Below are 23,328 nucleotides of genomic sequence, written 5' to 3' on the forward strand. Positions count from 1 at the left end.
AAACTATTAAGTGGAACTGGCACTATGTTTTATTGATCACACAGATTTCTGGCACTCTGTGGCCCAGATGCAGTCGCTCGCTGTGTGTCTGCAGGGACTTTGTAGCTGTTAGACCCAAATCTAACACTTTTGATTAGTTTAACCATCTGATTTGTAAAATCCGGCTTTGATGAGGCAGAGAAAACGCAACACGCTGCACTCAGATTACTCTGGGCAATTTTATCCAGTTGTTGTAGACATGATGAGATTTTACAACCGAGAGTTTCTACAATTGTCTGCAACTGTCCTATTGCAGCAATCCTTTCATATAAATTTTATATAAAACACATTTTGAAACATTTGAACCTTGAACATTTTTATCACCACCAAACTTAATGGATAGCCATATAGCTTACCGCAATCAAGTTGATGAGTAAATCACTTATATTAGACGTGACCTCTTTGTTTTTCATTGAAACTGTGACGTCTGTTCTCCAGCTGAAGGGCCTGGAGCAGGAGAACAAGCACCTGAGCCAGACGGTGTCGTCCCTGCGTCAGCGCTGCCAGGTTGGTGCTGAGGCCCGGGTCAAGGATGTGGAAAAAGAGAATCGCGTTCTCCACGAGTCCATCTGCGAGACCACCGCCAAACTCAACAAGATGGAGTTTGAAAGGAAACAACTACGTGAGTGGCATGTTATTTCAAATGCGTTTTGTGGTTCATTACAATCCGTATTTTTGACAGCTGCCTTTTTCTATACATACTACGTTCCTCGTTTCTTTTCATTTTGAATATACAGGATCAACATTTTGGGTGTTTGTTCTTTTTTTTATGCAGGTAAGGAGCTTGAAGTGGTGAAGGAGAAAGGTGAGAGAGCAGAAGAGTTGGAGATTCAGATTCAGAAGCTAGAAAGGGACAATGACAGCCTGCAGAAGAAAGTTGCCAGCCTTGGAATCACCTGTGAAAAGGTGTGGTGCATTTTGTTTTCTGCCTGGTTTGTAATTAGAAATGTCAGTGTGTCTGCATGCTCCGTTAGTCAGTCAGTGTAAGTTTCTCCACATGGTTATCAAGTCAGATGTGGAATATTAGTTATTCTCCAAATCATTTAAGTAAACATAACATACAAATAAACCGTGTCTTGAAGTTGAATAGCTTTGCTATGAATAGCTGTTATTTTTTGTCTCTCTGTCTCATTTACTACTTGTGTTACTTTTGTACCGTGTAGTTACAAGTTTGAATTGGATATGACTGCAGAGAGTTTTAGGCTGCTATTACACAACACCATCAGGACCAGCTTGGTGTTGTCGGACAGAAATGCTTTACTCCTCATCTTCATGCATCACTTTGTGTGTGTGTGTGTGTGTGTGTGTGTGTGTGTGTGTGTGTGTGTAGGTGTCTTCTTTGGAGAAGGAGAACACTGAGCTGGAGGCAGAGGGCCGTCGTCTGAAGAAGAAGCTGGACACTCTGAAGAACATGACCTTCCAGCTGGAGGCTCTAGAAAAGGAGAACTCGCAGCTGGAGCAGGAGAACCTGGAGCTTCGGCGCTCAGCAGAGAGTCTCCGGTCAGCGGGGGCTAAGGCCGCTCAGCTGGAAGCCGAGAACAGGGAGCTGGAGAGCGAGAGGAGCCAGATGAAGCGCAGCCTGGAACTGCTCAAGGCCTCGTCCAAAAAGACAGAGAGATTAGAGGTAAGACTTGAGCACTGCCAGTTATACAGCGGGTACTTGCGGTCACTGGTTAGCAGTAACACACAGTTGAAATGCAACTTTATGCGGCAAGAAGCTTTCTTTGACGAATAAAAAGCAGACCACCGCTTTAATCTGCAACAGTGGTGCTTATGTGTAAAGCCACCTACACATGTTCAGAGGTAAAACCGCAAAGTAGGGCGCAGGGCATATTGCAAGCACAGAGGCAAAGCGCAAACGCAGGAATACATCATCATTGCTTCTGGCTTTGGTTGCGCCTTGAAAGGTCAGCGGCAATTAGGTCAAAGTTGAAATAATTTGAACCTCAAGCGCAGCGATCGGCGGCAATTTCAAGTAGTGCGCCACGCCAAGGGTAGCGCTTACTCCGAGTTGTCTCCACTGCTCTCCCCATAGGAAAACAATGGCACAGCCAGCACAGAGTGATTTTTACCGCGGATCATGTGTAGGCGGCTTAAGTTACGGAGACAACTTGTGTCTTTACACAAGGTTGTGCAGAAACAGCTGTCGAGTTAAAGGCACCTTACACATTACATTTTAATAATTTATTGTCACCAATGAATACTTTTACAGCTACGTTAATGGGGATCTGGCATGTAATGGCATCAGGGAGCAGCACAACTAGTTCATGGATGCTTTTAATATCCTAATCTGTCTTTTCCTCTCCCAGGTGAGTTACCAGGGCCTAGATACAGAGAACCAGCGTCTGCAGAAGGCTTTAGAGAACAGCAGCAAGAAGATTCAACAGTTGGAGGCAGAGCTGCAAGAGGTGGAGACTGAGAACCAAACCCTCCAACGTAACCTGGAGGAGCTCAAGATCTCCAGTAAACGCCTGGAGCAGCTGGAGCAGGAGGTAGGCAAAAAAAAAAAAATAATAATCACGTGCTGAAACGTTGGAATTGGCAGCCTGAAAAATACAAACTAAATTTGGATTGAGTTTTAAGACATTTTTGGACTGCACTCTTCTCTGGAGCAGAACAGGTACAACAACAAGTGGGATAGCTGTAGGTGCTTTACTTACAGTTTCAGTGACTTTTTTTTGGGATGGACTGATTCTGCCTGGCAGAATGAGGTCAGATTGGCCAAAATGTGTAGCTGAGGTCGATTGAGAGTGTTTTTTGTGATACAGCAGTCTAAAGAATATTATATTTTAAAATAAAAAAAAGGGAAAATGTGTTATTTGGCACTTCTCATATTAATTCCTTCTGATAAAATTACAGCGTGTTTCCCAGCAAAGTTGGATTATCCCAGATTATTTGTCAAAACTGATTTTTGGCCATTTAAAATTAATCTTTGTCCACTTTTCGCCAAACATGTATTTACAAGGCATTTAGACTAAAAGTAAATCCCATCAAATGATATTTTATCCACCTGCTGTGCATTACGTCCCGTTATCCCACAGAACAAGACTCTGGAGCAGGAAAGCTCCCAGCTAGAGAAAGACAAGAAGCTACTGGAGAAGGAGAACAAGCGGCTGAGGCAGCAGGCCGAGATCCGCGACTCCAAGCTGGATGACAACAACCAGCGGATCTCCACCTTGGAGAAAGAGAATCGCACCATGGGCAAGGAGATGATCTTCTTCAGGGACTCCTGCACGAGAGTCAAAGACCTGGAGAGAGAGAACAAGGAGCTGGTCAAACTGGGCACCATCGATAAGAAGACCCTCAATGCACTCAGAGAGGTATAATAACAAATATTAATAGCAAATATTAGTTTTTCCAACATGTCTTTAGATTGATCTTCCCATGCGTCCATTATCTATTATAATCCTTTGTTGGTGCAGGAATGTCCTGAAGCTGTTTGAAGAAACAGACAAACATTGCTTTTTTTCTTATTATTCTACTAAATTTGGTTTCTGTTGTTAAATCATTGCTGAAGTGAATAACAGAGTTTTGTTATACAGTACAGTGTTGACTCTTTTAAATACAATCATGCATCTTCATTATTAGTTTGTATGCCTCCGGGCCGGCGATAGCAATGACTGGAGACATTATATTTGCGTGTTGTTCGTCCGTCCCATTCTCGTGAACACGATATCTTGGGACCCCCTGGAGGGAATATCTTCAAATGTGGCACAGATATTGGAGGTCAATGTCCCTGTGAGCTCACAAAACGTGTTTTTGGCAACTTAACAATTCCTACGCTAATTATGACAAGATTACACACAAATGTCTAATTGGCTAAAATAATTAAGTGATGACATTTTATATACAAAACACTTTTCTGGCCATTATTCAACGCCATACCTCAGGAACGGAAGGGGAGGCAGTTGGTCGGATTCTGAATTGGGGACACTAATCATGGGTGCCCACTGCCCACCTTGAAACTGTGGTGATTGTATAGATATTCTGTGCTGCCAGGTTGGAAATGTGTGTGAAGCATCCATGTTTTACCAAAAAATACACTTTATTACTTTTTATTAAACTGCCTCAAAGTCTTTACTACATGTATTATGAGTCTGGACAGACATGGATGTACAACTGCAACTTGACTGGTTGGTGGAGGCATTCAATCGCAAGGCGATAATTCTAGTTGATGAATAAATGGAAGGTGATAGTGCATCTCAGAGTTACTCAATGTTTGTCTGTGTGTGTTTAGGAGCTTGTGAGTGAGAAGCTGCGGACTCAGCAGATGAATAATGATCTGGAGAAACTGACCCATGAGTTGGAAAAGATTGGACTGAACAAAGAGAGGCTGCTGCATGACGAGAGCTCTGACGACAGGTAAAATTCACACACACACGCCTCAATGTTCACTGTCCTGTGATGGCTCTTGAAAAGGATAACTTGGAACTAAAATAAGAGCGTAGTCGATCATCTTTGGAACCAGAATGATTAAAAGTGATCAGTGAAATCCAAATAAATCGAGCCCTGTGGCCCATTTTAGATCAGGTGTTGTAGTTTAAATGAATCCAAGTCTATTGCAGAATAATCCTGTGGGGGTTTTCTAAGCCAATATCTCCCCCACCTGCCACACTCTTGCCAAGAAGTCAGCATGCCTTGCTACACAGTGGCTACGATAATGCATTACCTGTGTTGAGGATTACAAATGTGTGATCACAGTCTAGACTGGAGACACAAATACACTCACGCAGAGCTAACTTGAGTATTTATTTTCAGGTTTAGACTCCTGGAAACCAAATTGGAGTCGACTCTGAAATCATCTTTGGAGATTAAAGAGGAGAAGATCGCCGCCCTAGAGGCCAGACTGCAGGAGTCCTCCAACCTCAACCAGCAACTTCGGCAGGAGCTCAAGACAGTCAGTGACACAAATCCATCTTTTAAACATAGAACTACATGCACACACATACAGTATTTTGGTTATTTGTAGATGCTTAGCTCAACCACAGTAAAGAAGACCCAGTATAAAAACACATTCCAAACACTCATTTCCCAGCCCGTCCACTTGAGAACAGTGTGTCCCAAAATCTTTTCCCTGCAGTCCAGAACACTAGAAACATTGAAAACACTGAGGGCTTCTCAAGGCCGATACATTATTTATTCATCCACTCATCCACTTCTTTCGCCAGTTTATCTATTCATGAGGCGGCAGGAGTCTGTGAAAGAGGTGGAGTAGAGTGGTGGATGTCTGTTTTCCTTTAGAGAGGCGTATGTGTTTGAACTTGCTGACACAAATCAGATCCAAAGCTGAAGGGCTGAGTGGAAAAGTTGAGGGTTCTGTAGATGAACTCTGAGTTTCAGCTGTGAGACGATAACGGATTCTGTCTGCTGTTGTACTTCAGCATTACTTGTGCCATGTTCTACTAGTATATTCTCCTTTTATCATTTAGTAATTTTACAGTCAAGCCTGGGGCAGTATTTCAATTTCAGTTACATGATATTTATATTGTAGGAATACATTATACTGTACTGAAGGAGCACAAAAAAACTACTCAAAGTTAAGTGTTGACTCGTGTGTCTCTCTTCAGGTGAAGAAGAACTACGAAGCGCTGCGTCAAAGGGAGGAGGAGGAGGAGAGGATGGTGCAGAGCTCGCCCCCTAGAGGAGGGGAGGACCCTCAGGCTTTCAGTAAATGGGAGAAAGAGAGTCATGAAGCCACCAGAGAACTGCTGAAAGTCAAAGACAGACTCATTGAGGTGGAGAGGAATGTAAGTTAGCACAAAATCAGTATTGCTTATGTGACTTTTCCAATATGAATGGTGAACACATGGGTTGTGCACTTTTCTCTGAATGCTTCCTTGTTAATCCCGATATCTTATATTATGTGTCTGTTTTTCCCAGAATGCTACGCTACAGGCTGAGAAGGCGGCCCTGAGGAGCCAACTTAAACAACTGGAAACTCAGAGCTCCAATTTGCAGGCTCAGATAGTGGCAGTGCAGAGACAGACTGCTTCTTTACAGGAAAACAATACGACACTACAGACACAGAACGCCAAGCTGCAGGTAATCCCCTACACATCCTACACAAAACAGTGTCCAGTAGGCAATGGATGACTACTTTCTTACAGAGGAAACATTACACATACATATATAACAAAGCTACCAGTTGGTTGGTGTACAACTAAAATCTAACGGGTAATCAATATAACTTTGTGTCAAACTAAAATACATTAACATAAATAGACTGCAAGTTTATATTATTGTTATAATAATCTGCTTCACACTTACAAGACACTATAGAAAACAATGTATCACACTCAATCTATGACACTCGGTTGATACAGCGCAGAACTGTGTAAAGCAACACTAGCTTGACTTATTTCGCTGCAAAGGACCAGATAACCCTTTCTACAGTGCATTGAATTTGAAAAAACAATCCCACCTTAAGGTCCCTTTTTAGTATCTGTATTGTAGGTGTTCAATTTCCCTTTTCTCTGACCACTTTAAGGAATTATTATTGTCTATGTCTTCAAAGTTGAAGTTCAAAGTTGATGCTTGACCTTGGAAACTGCTGACAAAACAATCTCACCTCAAGGTCCATTTAGTAGCTTTTCTGGAGCTTTCAATCATACTTGATGAACAGCTCACACATGTAATATACATAAGCTTATATTGGTGCATATGATATAATCTAAATACATACATAATACAAAACATAATCATAAACAATGCTACATTTTAAACACACAATGCAAAGCTAGCCAGCCTTCTTTCAACATTGCTCTGTTTGTACAATTGCCCTGCCAGGCTGCTTAGCTTCCTGGTATGGATTTAGACTTGTACTCCCTGTTTGGCAGCAATTCAAACCCTACTTAGGGGCAACAGGATTTACACTGACCATACAGTAGCTTCTAGCTGTTTCTGTGTGCGTACATCTCTTGATGTCTGCGGGTTGTGTGTATGGGAGAGCAGGTGTGTGTGTGAGGTAAAAAGCTGTCTTTATTTAAAGGTACAGAGCGTGTGTGGGTGGGTGTTTGTGTGTCTCTCTTTCTGTGTATCTTACAGGAAACCACTGTGACCACAAAGGTTTTCCTGGTAGTGTTCTGTAGATGGAGCTTACAGCTCAGCTTAGACAAAAACAGCAACAACCCCTACTTATTTTACATTTATGTCCTTTGGTTTTTGAGGAGCTCAGCTCTCCTCACAGATCACAGTAAAACATATTTGTTTTAATCAGTGTTGACAGATGACAAAATGTGGAGAATCTGTATTTTAAACTGTTCTCATATCTCACACTCGATGCTCAAGGTTTCTTTCCCCCACTCTCCTCTCATGTCTGCTCCCCTTCTTCACCTCTATTTGTTCTCCCCAATTCCCCCATCAGCCTCGTTGTAATTTTTTTCTCCCATATATATATATATATATATATATATATATATATATATATTTCATTCATTCCTTTCCTCTCCTCTTTTCTCTGTGGTCACCTTTTCTCCTTTTTCTCTCATCTTCTTGCACCAATAATTGTTTTCATATCTGTCCCTCTCTTCTTCTGCTCTCCTTCAGCACCCATCTCTTTTCTCCTCCTTACTTAATTCCTCTCTGTCTTCGTCCTGTCCCTTAGGTGGAGAACTCCACTCTGAGCTCGAAGAGTGCATCCCTCATGGCCCAGAACGCCCAGCTGCAGAGCCAGCAGAGCAGCGTGGAGGGTGAGCGTGAGGGTGCTCTGAAGGACAAAGAGGAGCTCAGGTCCACCTACGAGATGCTCCTCCGCGATCACGAGAAGCTGGCGGCGCTCCACGAGAGGCAGGCGGCCGAGTATGAAGCTCTGATCGGAAAGCACGGGGGCCTGAAGAGCTCCCACAAGAGCCTGGAGCAGCAGCACAGAGACCTGGAGGACAAGTGAGACTGGGTTTAGGACCATGGGGTGGGCACATGCTCAAGTCTAATTAGAGTTCATGTCTCGCTTATGACTTAACACTACCTTGCCCTTCTTTTGTTCATTTTTTTTAAAGATTATTTTGTGGGCTTTTCCGCCTTTAATTTGACAGGACAGCTAGGTGAGAAAGGGGAGAGAGGGGGGGAAGACATGCAGGAAATCGTCACAGGTCACATTTAATTAATGTGTATTTGAATGTGTGCAGGTACAAGCAGCTCCTGCAGAGGAAGGGGGAGCTAGAGGATCTGGAAAAAAATCTGAAGGAGCAGCGGGAAAAAATGGTACTGGAGAATCAAACGCACCAAGCCACAGCTGGCCAGTACAAACTGCTCAAAGAGGAAAATGAAAGGTCAGATCAACCTGTATCGATATTTGTTTCAATCATAAACACAATGCAAATGTATGAATAACATGGTAACAAAGTGCGTCAAACTTAAAACTCTCTTCCTCTCACACTCTGCTCTTTCCTCAGGCTGAATAATACCTATCGTCAGCTGGTGAAGGACAACGAGAATCTCCAACTGGACCATAAAAACACAAAGAGCCAGCTGAACAGCGCCAAGCTGGACCAGACCAAGCTGGAGGCCGAATTCTCTAAACTGAAGGAGCAGTACCAGCAGCTGGACATCACCTCCACCAAGCTCACCAACCAGTGTGAGGTGAGGAGATGCACATGTCTCTTCTCTGTATGTGGGAGTTTCTGTGTTTGTGTGCCACTTTTAAAGCCAGCTGTCTTATGGCTGGTGTACCTCTTTAATGTACAATATTTGTTGAGACGACTTCTTAAGCCAGCTGTGTTGTGGACAGTGTTGGGCAAGTTACTTTTGAAAAGTAATTAGTTACTAGTTACTTCTTCCAAAAAGTAACTAAATTAGATATTCAGTTACAAATTATGAAAGTAACTTGTTACTTCAGAAAGTAACTATTGCGTTACTTTCAAGTAAATTTTTTGACCCCACCTCCACCTACCCCTCTTTAATGGAACTTAAAATACATGTGCATGTTCAATTATTTATGATGAATCTGAATATTATTATTTATTATTATTTTAATGTTGCTGTGGGACAAAGTGAGACTAGCCTCCAATCAAATGCCATGTATGTAGATATTATGTTTATATAGTGGATCGATACAAATAACACAACACCTCAACAGGCCACAACTGGGCACAATTAAATTATGCTTGTTAAGCACTATACCAAAAATAAATGACAAATATATACACTCTTTGTAGTGCAAATAACATAAGTGGCCTGATGTTTATACTTGTGCGCTGGTGTGTGCGTCGAGCCGGCGTGCGTGTGTGTGTGTGTGGAGTAGGTGATAGAGCAAGGGAGAAGTGAGAGATTGACGGCGATTAGCTTTCGAGCGAGTAGCGGCTCTAGAGAGAGAAACAAAGTGTCTCCCCTGTTCTTTCTGACCACGGTGGAAAATCTGTAGCAGGAAAAGATAACCCTCTCCTTGATTTCATAACGCCATACCTGTCTCTCTCTCGTTGACTGACTCGCTTTTGCTGTTCGTTGTGTGTCTGACTGTGCGTGCTTTCGAACCCGCCCAACTCTACCTCTGATTGGCTAACCATGACATTTTACTCAACCTCAGCCAATCGTCAGCATTTATGCGCATTTGCCTCTCGGATCAGACTCAGAGAGTTGGTCTGATGGGAAAAAAAACAGCTTCAAATACAGTAACGCGCCACATTTTTGGCAGTAACGGCGTTATTAAGATGGGAAGAGTAATCAATTAGATTACTCGTTACTGAAAAAAGTAACGCCGTTAGTAACGCAATTATTTATAACGCCATTATTCCCATCACTGGTTGTGGATGGTTTACCTCTTTTTAATGTATCATATTTGTTGTTGAGCCAGGTGTCTTAGTGTCTCTTTAATATGTGTGTGTGTGTGTGTGTGTGTGTGTGTGTGTGTGTGTGTGTGTGTGTGTGTGTGTGTGTTAGTTGTTGAGCCAGCTGAAAGGAAACCTGGAAGAGGAAAATCGCCACCTGTTGGACCAGATCCAGACTCTGATGCTACAGAATCGCACTCTGCTGGAGCAGACCATGGAGAGCAAGGACCTGTTCCACGTAGAGCAAAGACAATACATGTAAAGCGTTGACGATTTTCAGTTTTCTTTAAAACTGACCGCAAACACGTCCCTGTCCGCAATAATATATTCATATCAAATTGCTTGCATTTATAGTTTTGATTGTATGCAGTTTCACTTTTGCTTGCCTAACCGGATCATCTCTTAATTCCCCACCCATCAGTGACAAGCTGAATGAGCTGAGGAGACAGAAAGAGAAGCTGGAGGAGAAGATCATGGACCAGTACAAGTTCTACGACCCCTCACCTCCACGCAGGTAAAAAGCAGCATCAGCTAGTTACATGAGTTAAAAAAAATATTTGACATAAAAAACTACTACTAAGTTAATTTGTGTCAATGACTTGACCATGTCTGGTGTAACATATCAATGTCAAAATGGCTCACCCCGTCATGTATCATAGCAAAGTCTGATGTTCACAACTCTGTTTGCTTGTTGACTCTTATTTCTGAGGCAAGGGAATGGCAGAAAACACTCCACTGCAACATTTGTTATCGTCTATGGGAGGATTTAGTGGCTGAGTACACACATAAAGCAAATCCAACATGTTATTTTTATGTCAGTATGCATTTTATGTCGGTATGTATTGAGGACAAAAGAAAACGGATCAAAGTCAAATGGATATAAAACCATTTGACTTTGATCCATTTTCTTTCTTTCTTTCTTTTTTCCTCGTGTTCCTGATGGTCTCTCTTTCTCACTCTCTGCCCTGTCCTCCCTTTTGTAGGCGTGGCAACTGGATCACTTTGAAGATGAGGAAGTTGATCAAGCCGAAGAGCCGGGAGAGAATGCGCTCGCTCACGCTGACCCCCTCTCGCTCAGAGTCTGGCGACGGTTTCCTGATGTTTCCCCAGGACAGCCAGGACAGCTCGTCCATAGGCTCTGGCTCCAACTCGCTGGACGACACACTTACACAAAAGAGGAGCAGCAGTGAGTACAAAAGGAAACGCCTATACACCCGCACACAGACGTAGACCCAAGAATCAAAATCAGCATAGTTACAGTTTCAACAACGACTGAAGGAACTAGTCTGGGCATGCTCAGTATAAATTATATAAATATAAACTTACCCAAATATCAACTAATGAGACATTATTTCATGCACAAATGTACATGCAAAGAAAGCAGTGAGCAGTGTAGTTGCCATATAGTTCTAATTAATGCTGAATACTTTTTTACAGACACATAATCATAAACTCATACCCACAAAGACACAAAACACACTGCTACTTGGTGTGTGTGTGTGTGTGCAAATGTGTACTGGTTGAATGGGTCTTTCCTCCCCTAACTGCTCCTCTGCTTCTTTATCTCTCTCTCTCTCTGCCAAGGGAGGAGAGGGCAGCAGCCCCATGCCCAAGGGCAGGGTTCTACCAATGGTATGCTGCGGATGGGGAGGGTGGGCGGGGTTTGTGACCCGACTGTCACGTGTCTCGGGGCATGTTTTCGTGAGTCCTTTGTCTGTGTCACTCAGCTGTCCTAGACGTTACGGTTGAGCTGCGCAGCACCACAAGGTTGACTCTCAATCTCGGACCCGGTTCGAAAAGTAGATTTGCTTTGTTTGTAACCGAGAGCGTGCTTGATTTCTGTAACCTTATGTAATTAACTACTAGAGTTATGAAAAATGCCACCCACATTAGACACTTCATTTAGTCCTAAGAACTATATATTTTTGTGCAATTAGTGACAAAAAGTTTGAAAGAAAAAATCGAAAAACACCGATTTTACGACACCCAAGTTTGTTTACAGGTCTTGGGGAAGAAAAAAGCCTTTTGTGGTTCCAGAGGGAGCTGCCAGAAATCTGATAAATTGCCTCAAGGGAAGGCTTGAGGCTACATTAGCTTTTACTAATACGCTCAAATCTCCAACCAAATTGTCAGCAGTTGACTTGCATTGTGGGTAATGTAAAGGCCAGGTTTTGACTGATATGTGGATTAAAAAAGACCATCTTTGGTTCGGCAGCATCGATTCGATTGGACTTTTTTCTTAAACTGTCCATCTTGAGTCCGACAATGTTATCGGTGTGTAATGCTAAATCGGTGGAGTACTATTTTTCTTGTTTAGATGTCAAGCTGAATCAAGCGCCTCTCATGTGGTTCAAATATTGGAAAACATATCATATACACTATATATTTTGTTCCAGGTCCAGTTCACTCTTTACTTCTCCTCCAACCGGTCTTAGGCTCATTAGCTTCTAGTTCCAGTCAAGTCAACCTGCTGATCTGTGCAGCTCACCTGTAAATAACAAAGAAACGCCGTCTAACGTAGCATCCAATCTATTAAAAGGTGCAATGCATTGTGGCTGACTTCCAGTCAATGCAAGATGTGTTAAAGTCCTATAAGCTATAGAATAAAGAATACAGGTTGTACGTGGGCTAGTAGGTTTACATTTTCATATAAATAAATACATAGGTCTCTTAAAGATTAATCTGGTAAGTTTTGTAAAGTAAAAATACATCTGTCGTGTAAAGTCAAGAAGCCATGTGTAGTATAGTAAGTAACGTTTTTTTTCTCCATTTTAAAGTGAGCAGTAAAGCTATAAGAAAAATACGCAATAAACTATAACAAAATAAAACATGCATCATATATACATACCACATGTAACAAAGACATCACAGTCAAATATGTAAGGTATAATGTAAAGCGAGACGGTCATTATTGCAAATTAGAATCCCCACAGTGTGATGCAGGACTGCAATAATGACCGGCTCGCTCTACATTATCCTGCTTATTACACGGCTACTCATACAGAGGTTACCCCGCTGATAACGCCTGAGTCCCGGTCGGGACGGTTAACTTTACCGTTGACAAGCATGTCTCTCCGGCGGAAGCCAGGTTGCCCCGGTGCGTGAGCTAGCCATGATGCAGCTAACTAATGCTCTGTTTGCAGTGTTGCCATTAGTTCTGTTAGCGATCCCCTTTTCTTCCACCCTCTCTCTCCCTTTGATCCGCTGATCAGCTGTATGAGCAGAAGTATTGATTTTAAAGCGATATTTTTTTTATTTTTTATTTTTTTTATTGATTTAAAAATAATCCGCCAGAGTCTATGAACCGAACTCCATCCATGTCAGCGGTCTGTTATACTTAGCAACGGTCTGTTATACAGAAGAAACGGACTGTAGAATGCGGTTATTGACCAATCAGAGTCACATTTTCAACAAGGTTGTGTAATAAGCAACAATAACGTTCTTGGTTATGTCTATGAAAACTCCTCCCTGATGCTGTTAAGCTGACCTTTGACCTTTTCACTCTCCTGATTGCACCCTTTAATATTCTTCATCCTGTGTTTCATGTAGGTGGTAATGTGTTGACAGTTGTGTTGTTGTGTACAGTATGTAATGTGGTTGGTATTGCAGAAGACCACACTCATGCCCAATAACATGAGAGTGCTTGTGTGTTGTGTGAAGATACATTTTGTGTATATTTGCATAATGTGTTTACATTTTTGTTTTTGTTTGCATAATGTGTCTTTGTACAGAAGTCTGCCCTTTTAAAAGTATTATTCAGGTTTTAAAGAAGTCTGTGGGAGGCATTTCAGTCCAACCAAAAAGCTCTTGAAATATATATATATATAAAAAAAAATGGAAATGTAAAATAAATGATGGTTTATTAACAAAGCTAGTTCAAAATCAGTGGAGTTGAACACAATCTCTCTGGGGAAATGATAGAGATAAAAATGTACATAACCCTCTAACACAAGCTTCACAATATAAAATGACTTTGGTTTTCAGCTCCATCAACTTCCATCTAGCATTGTTAAATATATTTCTAGCTGTATTTCTATAAAATACTAAGAAGTGATACGTTAAAATACCTTACACTTGATGATAAATCAAATATGCTTTCTAATAATGTAAATACCCAATCTAAGTCATATATTTGAGTTCTTGCGTTTATTACATCGTTTGTCTATTGTCCAGTTGAGTGTCCAGGGGCTCAGCTCTCTCTGCATCTCTCCCCTGGCTCTTTCTAAAAACGTTAACCACATCCCTCTGTTCTGCCCTCCTTTTTCTTTTGTTTTCTTTCCTCTACCTCCCTCGGGCTTGTTCTGTCGCTCTCTCTCCCCTGTCTGTCTGTCTGTCTGTCTGTCTCTGGCTGTGCTCTTGACAGCTATAAAAAGGTTGCCTTTCATGAGGAACAGATCCAAGGACAAAGACAAGGCCAAGGCCATCTACCGGCGCTCCATGTGTAAGACCTCCGTTAGCCGCCACGCTAGCCTTCCTCCGCCTCCTCTCCCTCTCATCGACACACTAGCAGAAACAAAGAAGGAACAGTCACTGATTTCATGGTTGCTGCAGTGTGGGGGTGTGACGGTGACAGTTTGGCAGTTTCAGGTTTCAGTCACAGCTCTTAAACCAACTCAGGCCTGCAGTCTGTGAACTTCCATTTCATATTTTAATATTTAAGACAGCGTTTTAGTTTTCAGTGGTGATGTTATCTGATATCTTTTAGAGACACAAGATTTGCCAAACATTCCCTGCATACCCTGCTGACATCAGTGACTTGTCCTTATAATTTTTGCCTAGTAACCCCCATGCCTTTGTCACCTCCGCCGCCCTGCGTCTGCCGCCTCCACTCCCTCCTGTAGAGTATCTGCTCTTGGCTTTCATCATCTTTTACCTGTGTAGTGTCACTATTTGCAGATAAATGAATAACACAAACTTGACTAACTTTGTCTTAAAGCAAAGATGTACGAATGAAAAATGAACGTATTAGTGACAGAATTTTGTCTAGGGCTACATTCCTCTTCCAGTAGATGTGTGTCTCTCTTGGTCCTGGTGTCATCTACCAAAGCCTTATCTGTCAGTTTGGTCACTGTGGGAATATCTATGCAACAGTCAACTTATTGGGCAGCTTTGTCGTGTGTGTGTGTGTGTGTGTGTGTGTGGGATTGCCTTTAATGCGCCTGTGGTGTCTGCCTCCATCTTTGTTTACAGCATGACTTTAAAAAAATCATCAACCGCCTGATCGCCTCCACTTGCACTCAACCATGGAGGCTCTCTCTGCCGCTCTCTCTCTTTCTCTCTCTCTCTCTCTCTCTCTCTCTCTCTCTCTCTCTTCCTCTGTCAGTGTGCTGCATTTCAGATCCTATTCTGCTGACATGGACATTGCCTCACTCTAATCTTTTGTGTACAGCACCGCTGCTGTTGGTCATAGCATTGCATGCCTCTAGTTTCGCATACGACTCAGTAAAAAGTGCATAAAGACAGTGGCCTCTTAAAAAAGTATCTGAAGGATGACAAACAATGCAGCTGCCATCTTTATGCACTTTGGGTGATATTCTTGAAATTATTTTTTGTAATACTGTTTCCTTGCACATGCCTTGATTTCCAAAAAGCCTAGACTTGATTTTATTGTATTTTACAAAATGAATGAATTGAATAATCAAGTAGGCCTAGACCTTATAATAATGTTAATCTTTTCTACATACTCTTTGAGTGAAAGCTACTCACTTTAGTAGCCTGTATGAGGCTTCTTATGAAATTGTTGCTTTAATCTGAGCCATTTTACATCCCCAACAGATTATCTTTTAAAGTGACACTAAATGTCTTTGACATTAAGTTAACAGTTCTTTTGGGTACAACAAGCTAGACAAGCATGATGTGAGGTGGCTGGCTATTGTTCCTGTCTTAATTTCCATTCTTCCGTACGTCTATTCAGCCATGAATGACCTGCTGCAGACCGTGGCGGTGGCGGGCGGTCCCGGGGCTCAGTGGGCGAACAGCATCGACAACCTAGACGGCGCTGAGGCCGGAGATGCTGGCATGACGGGGAGCAGCAGGCGCAGCGGGCAGCGCATGAAGGAGCTCGCCTTTTCCGCCAACGCCATCGACTGTGCCACCCTCACCCTGCCTACTGCGAGGCATAGCAGGGCCAAACACCGGCTTCAGGTCAAAGGTCAGGATGCTGGTTTTATTTGTGTGAGGATAGGGAAATATCGAGAATCTCATATTGAGAGCATCACTCTCTTCTGTGTCTCATCAGATAATGCCTCCTGTGAGGATGTTGCTGGCTCCTTGGATGAACCCAAGAGTCAAGGTAAGACGAGACATGACATTAGAAAAGAAAAATGATGGGTAATTGCAGCTGGCCTGTCAAACAAGGAGTGAGAAAAGACTGAATAGACGCAAAAAAAGCAGGTCATGTCCTCAGCAGTCCCACTGCTATTCTTTGGGCTGCCTTTCTGCGGGAGAGAGAGAGCGAGAGAGAGAGACATTAGAAGTAGGATTGACTCTAATTCAAGCTTTAGGACGTTATCCAGGGCAGTTTATCTGCGGCCAGGCAACTATTCATCAGTTCTGTGCCGCTCTAATGAAGATGACCCAGTTGTGAAACAGCCACAAAACTACTGACACATTCCTCGCACTTAAAGCCAGGTCTACACCATACTGCCATTAGTTTTGTCTCTTAAAAATACTTTTTTTATTTGATTTCCTTTAGTCTGCCAGCAGCTACTCTTAGACTAATGCCCTATGTTAATATGCCAGCCGTTTAGTGTATTTTACCCAAAGTCCCAACATGTCATTGCACTGGTTCCTCGAGAAATTGGCGAAGCATTAGTGCCGAACCTGGATTCGACTTAGCTGATGATTTCCTAGAATGCACACACAAAATCCAATACATTGTCGTGAGACCCATTTTCCAGTATGTCTGTGTAGGAAACTCTCACACCAGACATTGCTTCTAAAGTATCAGCCATTAAGTCATCTTCTAGAGATGCTATGTTTTAAAGTCATTAATAGTTTAGTAGTAGTAGTACTTTCAGATACCTATTGATTTTTCAAGCAACTTTTATGTTGCTGTTTTTTGTGTTTCAACCATAAAGGGATATTAAACTTGTTTTGCACTGTGGGCGGCATGGACAGTGTGCTGTATCCTTTAAACATGTCATGTCTGCCATGTCATGTGTGTGTTTTATCAGGCCTGCAGGTCTATAGCAGTGCTCTGGCTCAGTGTCCTTCTACTGTTGAGCTGAGAGTTATTTGCAGGGTGCCCTATAGCATCTGTTGTAAGGGCCCACTACTCGGCACTGAATCCCACTCTGGGCCACAGTCGGCTGGTTTCCTAGACAAAATAAGAATTTTGATAATGATCAGTAATGTAATGTTTCATTTTAAATTCTAATTTGGTGTCACCCATGTCCTGAAAACCAGTTTGAAATTGTTTCATGGTCCCTGGTTTCCAGCTAAATCTGCATAAAAACACAGTGAAGAGCAAGGTCACACAGTCACGTCTTTTCTTTCTTTCTCAGTTCCTCCTTCTCCGTCACACAATCACCCCTTTCTTCTTTGTATCTTTTTATTACTAATTGTACTCTATCGTCCTCTATTAATCAGTTTTGTCTGTATAAGTTTCCCTTTTTCTCTAAGGTGGGTTGGTCCTTGGATTTAGGCGTCCCTGTCCTCTCTGTCAGTAGTTTCTTTGTTTACTGACTGGACATATTGGCGCTGCAGCCTGGCACTGTCCCCACTGGCCACCCTTCCTGTCCCTCTGCCTGGCATGTGCCATCTGCTGCCCCAGCAGGAGATGTTCTGTCAAACTGTTAGCGTATACCTACGTGTTACTCTTTGTGTTAGTGCATGTATGTGTGGATATATGTAAGTGTATATCCTAACTGTGTGTGTGTTCCCTCTTGTCCCTTACCCAGTCTCCAGACCCACCAGTCTCCATAGCAACAGGATCACCAGTAGTAATGGTAACAATAACTCCCAACTCTCTTCTCCTCTGGAGGGCAAAGGTATGCGCCTCCTTCCCTTAACTCCCCGCCTTTCTCCTCCTCCTCTCAACTAACCATTCTCGCCTTCCTCCTTTGCTTCCTTTATCTTTTTCTTTCATGCTTTCATGATTTTAAAAGTTAAGGGTTACTTTTTTTTCCTCTCCTCTATGGGAAAAGAATTAAGTTTCTTGTTTGAAGGCAATATATTAGGATGATCCAGTGGCATTTAAGTGAGTCTGTATTTATTTGATATTACAGTATTTTGCATTTTACATTTTGTTTCATAAATGACTATGATCATTACTATATACAGCATATAGTGAAAATGTAGGCAGTGTAGGAGATGAGTAGTAGCCTACTAATGCAGTTCCTAGTAGTGAATGATAAAACGTAACAATGATCATAGATTACTTTCCCCATGTTCTAATCATTGCCTCCCCCTCCCACAGGCACGAACGGCAGCCTCAGCAGGCCTCACAGTGAGAGCAGCGGAGAGTTCAGCCTGAGTTTGGACCAGGAGGTGTGGTCCAGCAGCGGCAGCAGCCCAGTCCAGCAGCCCACCTCCTCGCGCTCCTCCCACCAGAGCCCCCTGCAGCTGCGCAGGTCGCTCGACCCGTCCACCGCCGCAGGCATCCCCTGCCAGACCCAGGTCAGGAAGACGGGATCCCCGACCAACGAGGTGCTTTCCCTGCAGCAGTTCCTGGATGAGGGTATTGATCCTGCAGAGGTGAGGCCTCTAACTCAGTTATAACTGATGTGTAATGTTGCTGTTATGATTTTGTTAGAACATTAACGTGCAGATGAAGCTTTTATTCAATCATATCAGGGATCAATTTAGAGCTAGAACTAAAGATTATTTTCATTAACATTTAATCTGCCGATTGTTTTCTCAATCAATGGTTTTCTAATGGCTTTTATCTGTAAAGTGTGATTTAAAAAAAGCCCATTTTTGAATTTCTTGTTTTGTCTGACCAACAGTCCAAAACCCAAAGATATTTGATTTACTACCTCATATGACAGAGAAAAGCAGCACATCCTCAATTTGGAGAATGTTTGGCATTTTTGTTTAAAAAAAAATGACTGGAACGGTTAATCAATTTTAAAATAGTATGCTGATAATGTTTTCAAGACTCGAATTTCGCCAAAGGATAAGAATACCTCAATATGAAAGAATTGTATACTATTTTTGATGGTGCTCTACTTGATACGGTTTGTTTGTTTGCTCTGTCTGTCTTCTGCAGTCCGGCAGTCAGGAGAACCTCACTGTAGACTCTCCTCGCCTCTCCACTTCTTCTGAGCATGTGCAGAAAGAACGCACTACCACAAAGGGCCGAGGCATATTGCGCTCATCCAGTGGGAAAGCGGCGCTGGTAAGCTCTGATCGCCCACCGAGATCGGCCGGACAACCGGGTCGCCCAACCCTGCGTAAGGCAGAAAGCACCCGTGTGAGAGGCTCCGTCCCAGTCCGCTCCAGCCTATCATCGCAGGGCAAAGCCATGTCTGTGTCTGAGCGCCTGGACTCTGCTTCCTCCACGCTGCCCCGGGCCAGCAGCGTCATCTCCACTGCTGAGGGCACCACTCGGCGCACCAGCATCCACGACCTGCTCTCAAAGGACAGCCGGCAGCCTGTGTCAGTCGACGCTCCTTCTCCCGTCGCCTCCACCAAGGCTGGGGTACGCTCCCAGCCTACGCCCAGTGAGTACCACCCCAACAGCACCAATCTAAAGGGACCCCTTACCACCATCACCCCCCTGCCCAAGTCACTCAGCTTACCTTGCCATAGCTTGGAGGATCCAGACCTCTCCACCCTCGAGTCTTTCCTCGGCCCTTCCTTCACAGTAGAGTCGGTGTTCATGGACTCCATCTTTAGTGAGTCGGCGGGCAAAAACCTCCCCTTCCTGTCTCTAAACCCCACCCTAGTCAGCAACATCAGTGGGCCTCCTGTTCCAACTAAAACACACCCTCCTCCTATCCCCAACCATATTTCCACCCAAAACCAGGCAACCCATCACAGCCAATCAAATGGCCAGATGGGATCCAGCCCAGCCATATCTAAATATAGTGAGGGCGTTGATCCCAATTGTGTGAATAATCCGGACCAGTCACTGAGCCCAGAGGACAACCAGTCTCTGTGGTATGAGTACGGGTGTGTGTGAATGACAGGGAGGTTCTGGCTTGCTGATCTTTTTACCAGACTTGCGGTAAAGAGGGGAGAATGAAAAGAATGGATAAATGACAAATCCTCCTCCTCCCCTGCATGTATTTATTGGAGCACTATCTCTGTCTGGTGTATTTGTTTCATTCTTTTCTGTTTGCCATGGTGCTGGTTGGTGAATCGCTGTTATTATTTTTTTTATTTTTATTTTTTTTGTCACCTCCTGTTTTCTGCTTTGTTCTTATCTCTGAGGTGAGACTTTGATGAATGTTCCTTAATACAACAGCCCTATTATTGTTTCCTCATCATATCCGTTTCACTGGCTAACACTATACTATTATCTGCAGTTTGGGGTTAATGCAGCCGTATTATATCTGTTAATAGCTTACATTTTTATTTAGCAGTGAGCAGAAATATTGAAGATTCAATACATTTGTCACCAGGATCCATTAAAAAAAGAAACCACCAAAAACATCTGAATGTCAAAGCATTGTGGGAGAGATCTAGTAGCTGCAATTTTTTCATTACAAATCCAAATTAAGATTTTTTTTTTTTTTTGTTATGTGTCGGATAATCATCATTTTCCATTTTCTGTTTATGATGTCTTGATGTATGGGTGACTGAGTGTCTTTTTCACGTCTTTTTAACTCTGTTGCATCATTCATTAAATTGCACGGCTTTGTTCTGTCCGACCTGAAACGCTCATTTTGATTGCTGTGATCAAAATGGGTATCATGTGTATCTTCTTCTTGTTTGTATTGATGGTGTGTACTTTTGTTTTTGTACATCTGACACCTTTCCTGTATTTTCTTTGATATATTATTAACAGGAGCATTTGTGCTGCGGGTTTTGATCTGGTGGGTCTTAACGGACCTCTTGGGCTGGTGACAAAATGATGCAAGCTTCATTCCCAAAATGATCTGAGGGAAGGGATAGCTGGTTAAGTGAAAGTTGACAGTGAAGTTAGTGGAGTGTGACCAAGGTGATTATTTTATTTTTAGTTTAAGGCAGCCCTTGATGGAGACATTGAAACAGGAAGTCACTACAGTAAGTTGAGAATAGTTTTCAGTGGTCAGATGTTTTTGGGAATGAAGCGAACATCATTTCTTTTGGTATCTGGAAACTTTAAATTGACTTATCCCGACGCACCACAACTTGAGAATGGATAATATTTGATTAAGTATTTTAGACCGACAAGATCTTGTACAGATTGTTTTAATCATTAAGTTATAATCGAAGACCAGCACTGCTTTATGTGCCAATACTAGTAGTACTGTCCGCCTATAGATCCTTATTTATTTCTGCTTTTTTTTGCTGTTTTGAAGTTGCTTTAATGTATTTATCTTAATCTACAGTATATGCAGGTGTAAAGTAAATGAACATTTCTTGTCACTGTCTACAGATGTAACATAAACATTGCCTTTGTCCTACAGATGTGGAGGGCAGAAAGTCTAAAAGCAGGAGCGGGGAGCCGCAGCAAAGCTGCTAAACCCCGCCCCCACCACCCTCGTCTGTCTGCTACCATGCTGTGAGCGCGTGGTGAGTGAGTGCTGCTCGAGTGGGAGGAATAGGGATTGTGGGGGGGGTCCAGTCTTGTCTCCATGGGAACCTAAAACATGGTGTAACAGATGTCATCCATCCTGCCATGCACTTGCTTCCCCTGCTTCTCTAAGCCCAAACCTGCCCCCCCCCCCCCCCCCCTGTTTTTTCACTGTCCTGTCCGTCGCTCCACTGTCCCTGTGGTGCCGAACGCCTGTTCACATAGCCTGATGGGACCCTGGTCTGCATGGCATATGGGCCGTTTAACCATGTTGCTCCGAGTGGATGAACGCTTTGTCTGTCTGTGTCCTCAAATCCCCCAACAAGAGGAGCTCTATGACTCCAGTACCTCACCGTATCCCTCCTCCTTGATGCTTCTTGTGTTGTTGGTGAAGGTGACTGCTGAGTGTTTACTACTGGTGAAGAAAAATATGCCCTTTGCTGCTTTCAGGCTGTTTTTTGTTGTTGCATGGCTTCAGTGTTCCTTCCCACTCCTTGTTCGCTTAACAATGCATGTAGATCCAGGCTGGCTGCAGCCTTCTGTCTACTCTTGTATATCACTGTCTACTGATACAATTTCTGACTTTTAATCTTCTTTTTCCTCTTTTTTTTTTTTTTTTTTTACTTTGTGTTTTGTTTCTTTCCACTTTGCCTCTTTACTTTCTAATCTTTCTCCTGTTCTTAATCTTACTCTATCCACTCCTCTTTGCTTGCCTGGGACTCAGAGAGAAAGGTGGCCTTGGAGCTGTGTTTTTGAAGCCTAATAGAGTTTGTCTGCTGAGACCATCTACAGTGAGAAAAAAGATTGTATATCCCAGTTTCCTTTTTCTTCCCCTTTTTTTTTTTTTTAAACCCATGATACTTCAGTGGAGAAAAGTAGCTTTCTTCTCTGTTTGGTTTTTCTTCCTTGAATCAAGGAAACCGAAAAATACTAGAAAAGGTTGCTGTGACAGGTTTTTTTTTTTTCCTAATAAAGACTAAAGCTGTGGCAGATTGCACTGCCACGTGTACTTCAGTGTGACGGACTGCTAGATGTGCACTAGTCTCTACGTACTAAGATTAAGTGCCAATGTTCACACCAACAGCCAAAACGGTGATCCTAATCCAAACTGATGACTCCCATCTTGGATCTTCTGTGCAACTTTAAAGTCAGCCGGACCTTCGTCTGCCCAAAGCCATGACCATAAAAAGTCTTTTTGTATGGGCAGCATGGACAAGCAAAGGCATGCATTCAGTCACATTTTAAACATTTTAAAAGCATGTTGGCACCAAACATTTCCGACTCAACCTGCTTTTTAGACTCACAATCTGCATGGAGCAATCAATCAGCCAATCACCCCACTACCTTTGTCCAATCAAAGAGGAGGACAGCGTTCAGTGGGGACTTTACTTGCCAGGATGCCAAATGGACTTGGACTGGAAGCCATGACAGCTGTGTGATTGGCATCTGTTGCCTGCCAATCATGAGTGAAGGTTGTATGATTTGAGAGAGAGAGAGAGAGAGAGGGAGACTAATCATGGGAGTGTTCCAGGTCACCTATAGAACAGTTTGCAGCCATGTCTCATGCACACTGTTCATCTTAGCTTAAATCATATATCATTAAATTATCTCCTTTCTTGATTCCCATCCTGCTCTGAAAAAGGAAAATAACAGTAACACTAAAGTTCATTAACTTCATGCCTTCACAGTATCGTGTATCTATTTCCTGAGAAGGCACTCAGTATAGGTGACCTGTGACCTACCCAGTACATGCAGAGTTCTGTTGCTGTGTTGAACATGATGGTGACGATGAGACCCAGTGTTTTCCTCCTTTTCCACTTTTTACATAAATCCATTTGATGTAATTAAAATTCATCAAGACTA

General features: G+C 42.8%; 1 protein-coding gene across 7 annotated transcripts in view; it reads left to right on the forward strand.

Moving 5' to 3' along the window:
* The window catches only part of ccdc88ab (coiled-coil and HOOK domain protein 88ab), a 70,110-nt gene extending 46,782 nt beyond the window's left edge, over positions 1-23,328 (forward strand). Inside the window, exons 15-37 of one of the 7 annotated variants that reach the window (XR_013503323.1) lie at positions 478-661; positions 815-945; positions 1,370-1,663; positions 2,349-2,531; positions 3,081-3,359; positions 4,277-4,401; positions 4,798-4,936; positions 5,607-5,786; positions 5,920-6,081; positions 7,643-7,920; positions 8,163-8,306; positions 8,430-8,616; positions 9,913-10,058; positions 10,222-10,314; positions 10,784-10,986; positions 14,164-14,241; positions 15,715-15,951; positions 16,039-16,092; positions 17,702-17,791; positions 18,220-18,497; positions 19,012-19,639; positions 21,359-21,464; positions 22,441-23,328. Coding sequence is in view for 4 of the 7 variants with exons in the window: in XM_078272955.1 (XP_078129081.1) it covers positions 478-661; positions 815-945; positions 1,370-1,663; positions 2,349-2,531; positions 3,081-3,359; positions 4,277-4,401; positions 4,798-4,936; positions 5,607-5,786; positions 5,920-6,081; positions 7,643-7,920; positions 8,163-8,306; positions 8,430-8,616; positions 9,913-10,058; positions 10,222-10,314; positions 10,784-10,986; positions 14,164-14,241; positions 15,715-15,951; positions 16,039-16,092; positions 16,976-17,062; positions 17,702-17,791; positions 18,220-18,497; positions 19,012-19,926 (4,467 nt within the window). In the remaining 3 variants the exon portion in view is untranslated. Of the gene's footprint in view, positions 1-477; positions 662-814; positions 946-1,369; positions 1,664-2,348; positions 2,532-3,080; positions 3,360-4,276; positions 4,402-4,797; positions 4,937-5,606; positions 5,787-5,919; positions 6,082-7,642; positions 7,921-8,162; positions 8,307-8,429; positions 8,617-9,912; positions 10,059-10,221; positions 10,315-10,783; positions 10,987-14,163; positions 14,242-15,714; positions 15,952-16,038; positions 16,093-16,975; positions 17,063-17,701; positions 17,792-18,219; positions 18,498-19,011; positions 22,142-22,440 lie in introns of those variants that run through there. The other 6 variants (XR_013503324.1, XR_013503325.1, XM_078272955.1 and 3 more) reach the window with 6 other exon arrangements.

Source organism: Sander vitreus, chromosome 17, assembly GCF_031162955.1.
Source record: "Sander vitreus isolate 19-12246 chromosome 17, sanVit1, whole genome shotgun sequence".
NCBI classification, from domain to species: domain Eukaryota; kingdom Metazoa; phylum Chordata; class Actinopteri; order Perciformes; family Percidae; genus Sander; species Sander vitreus.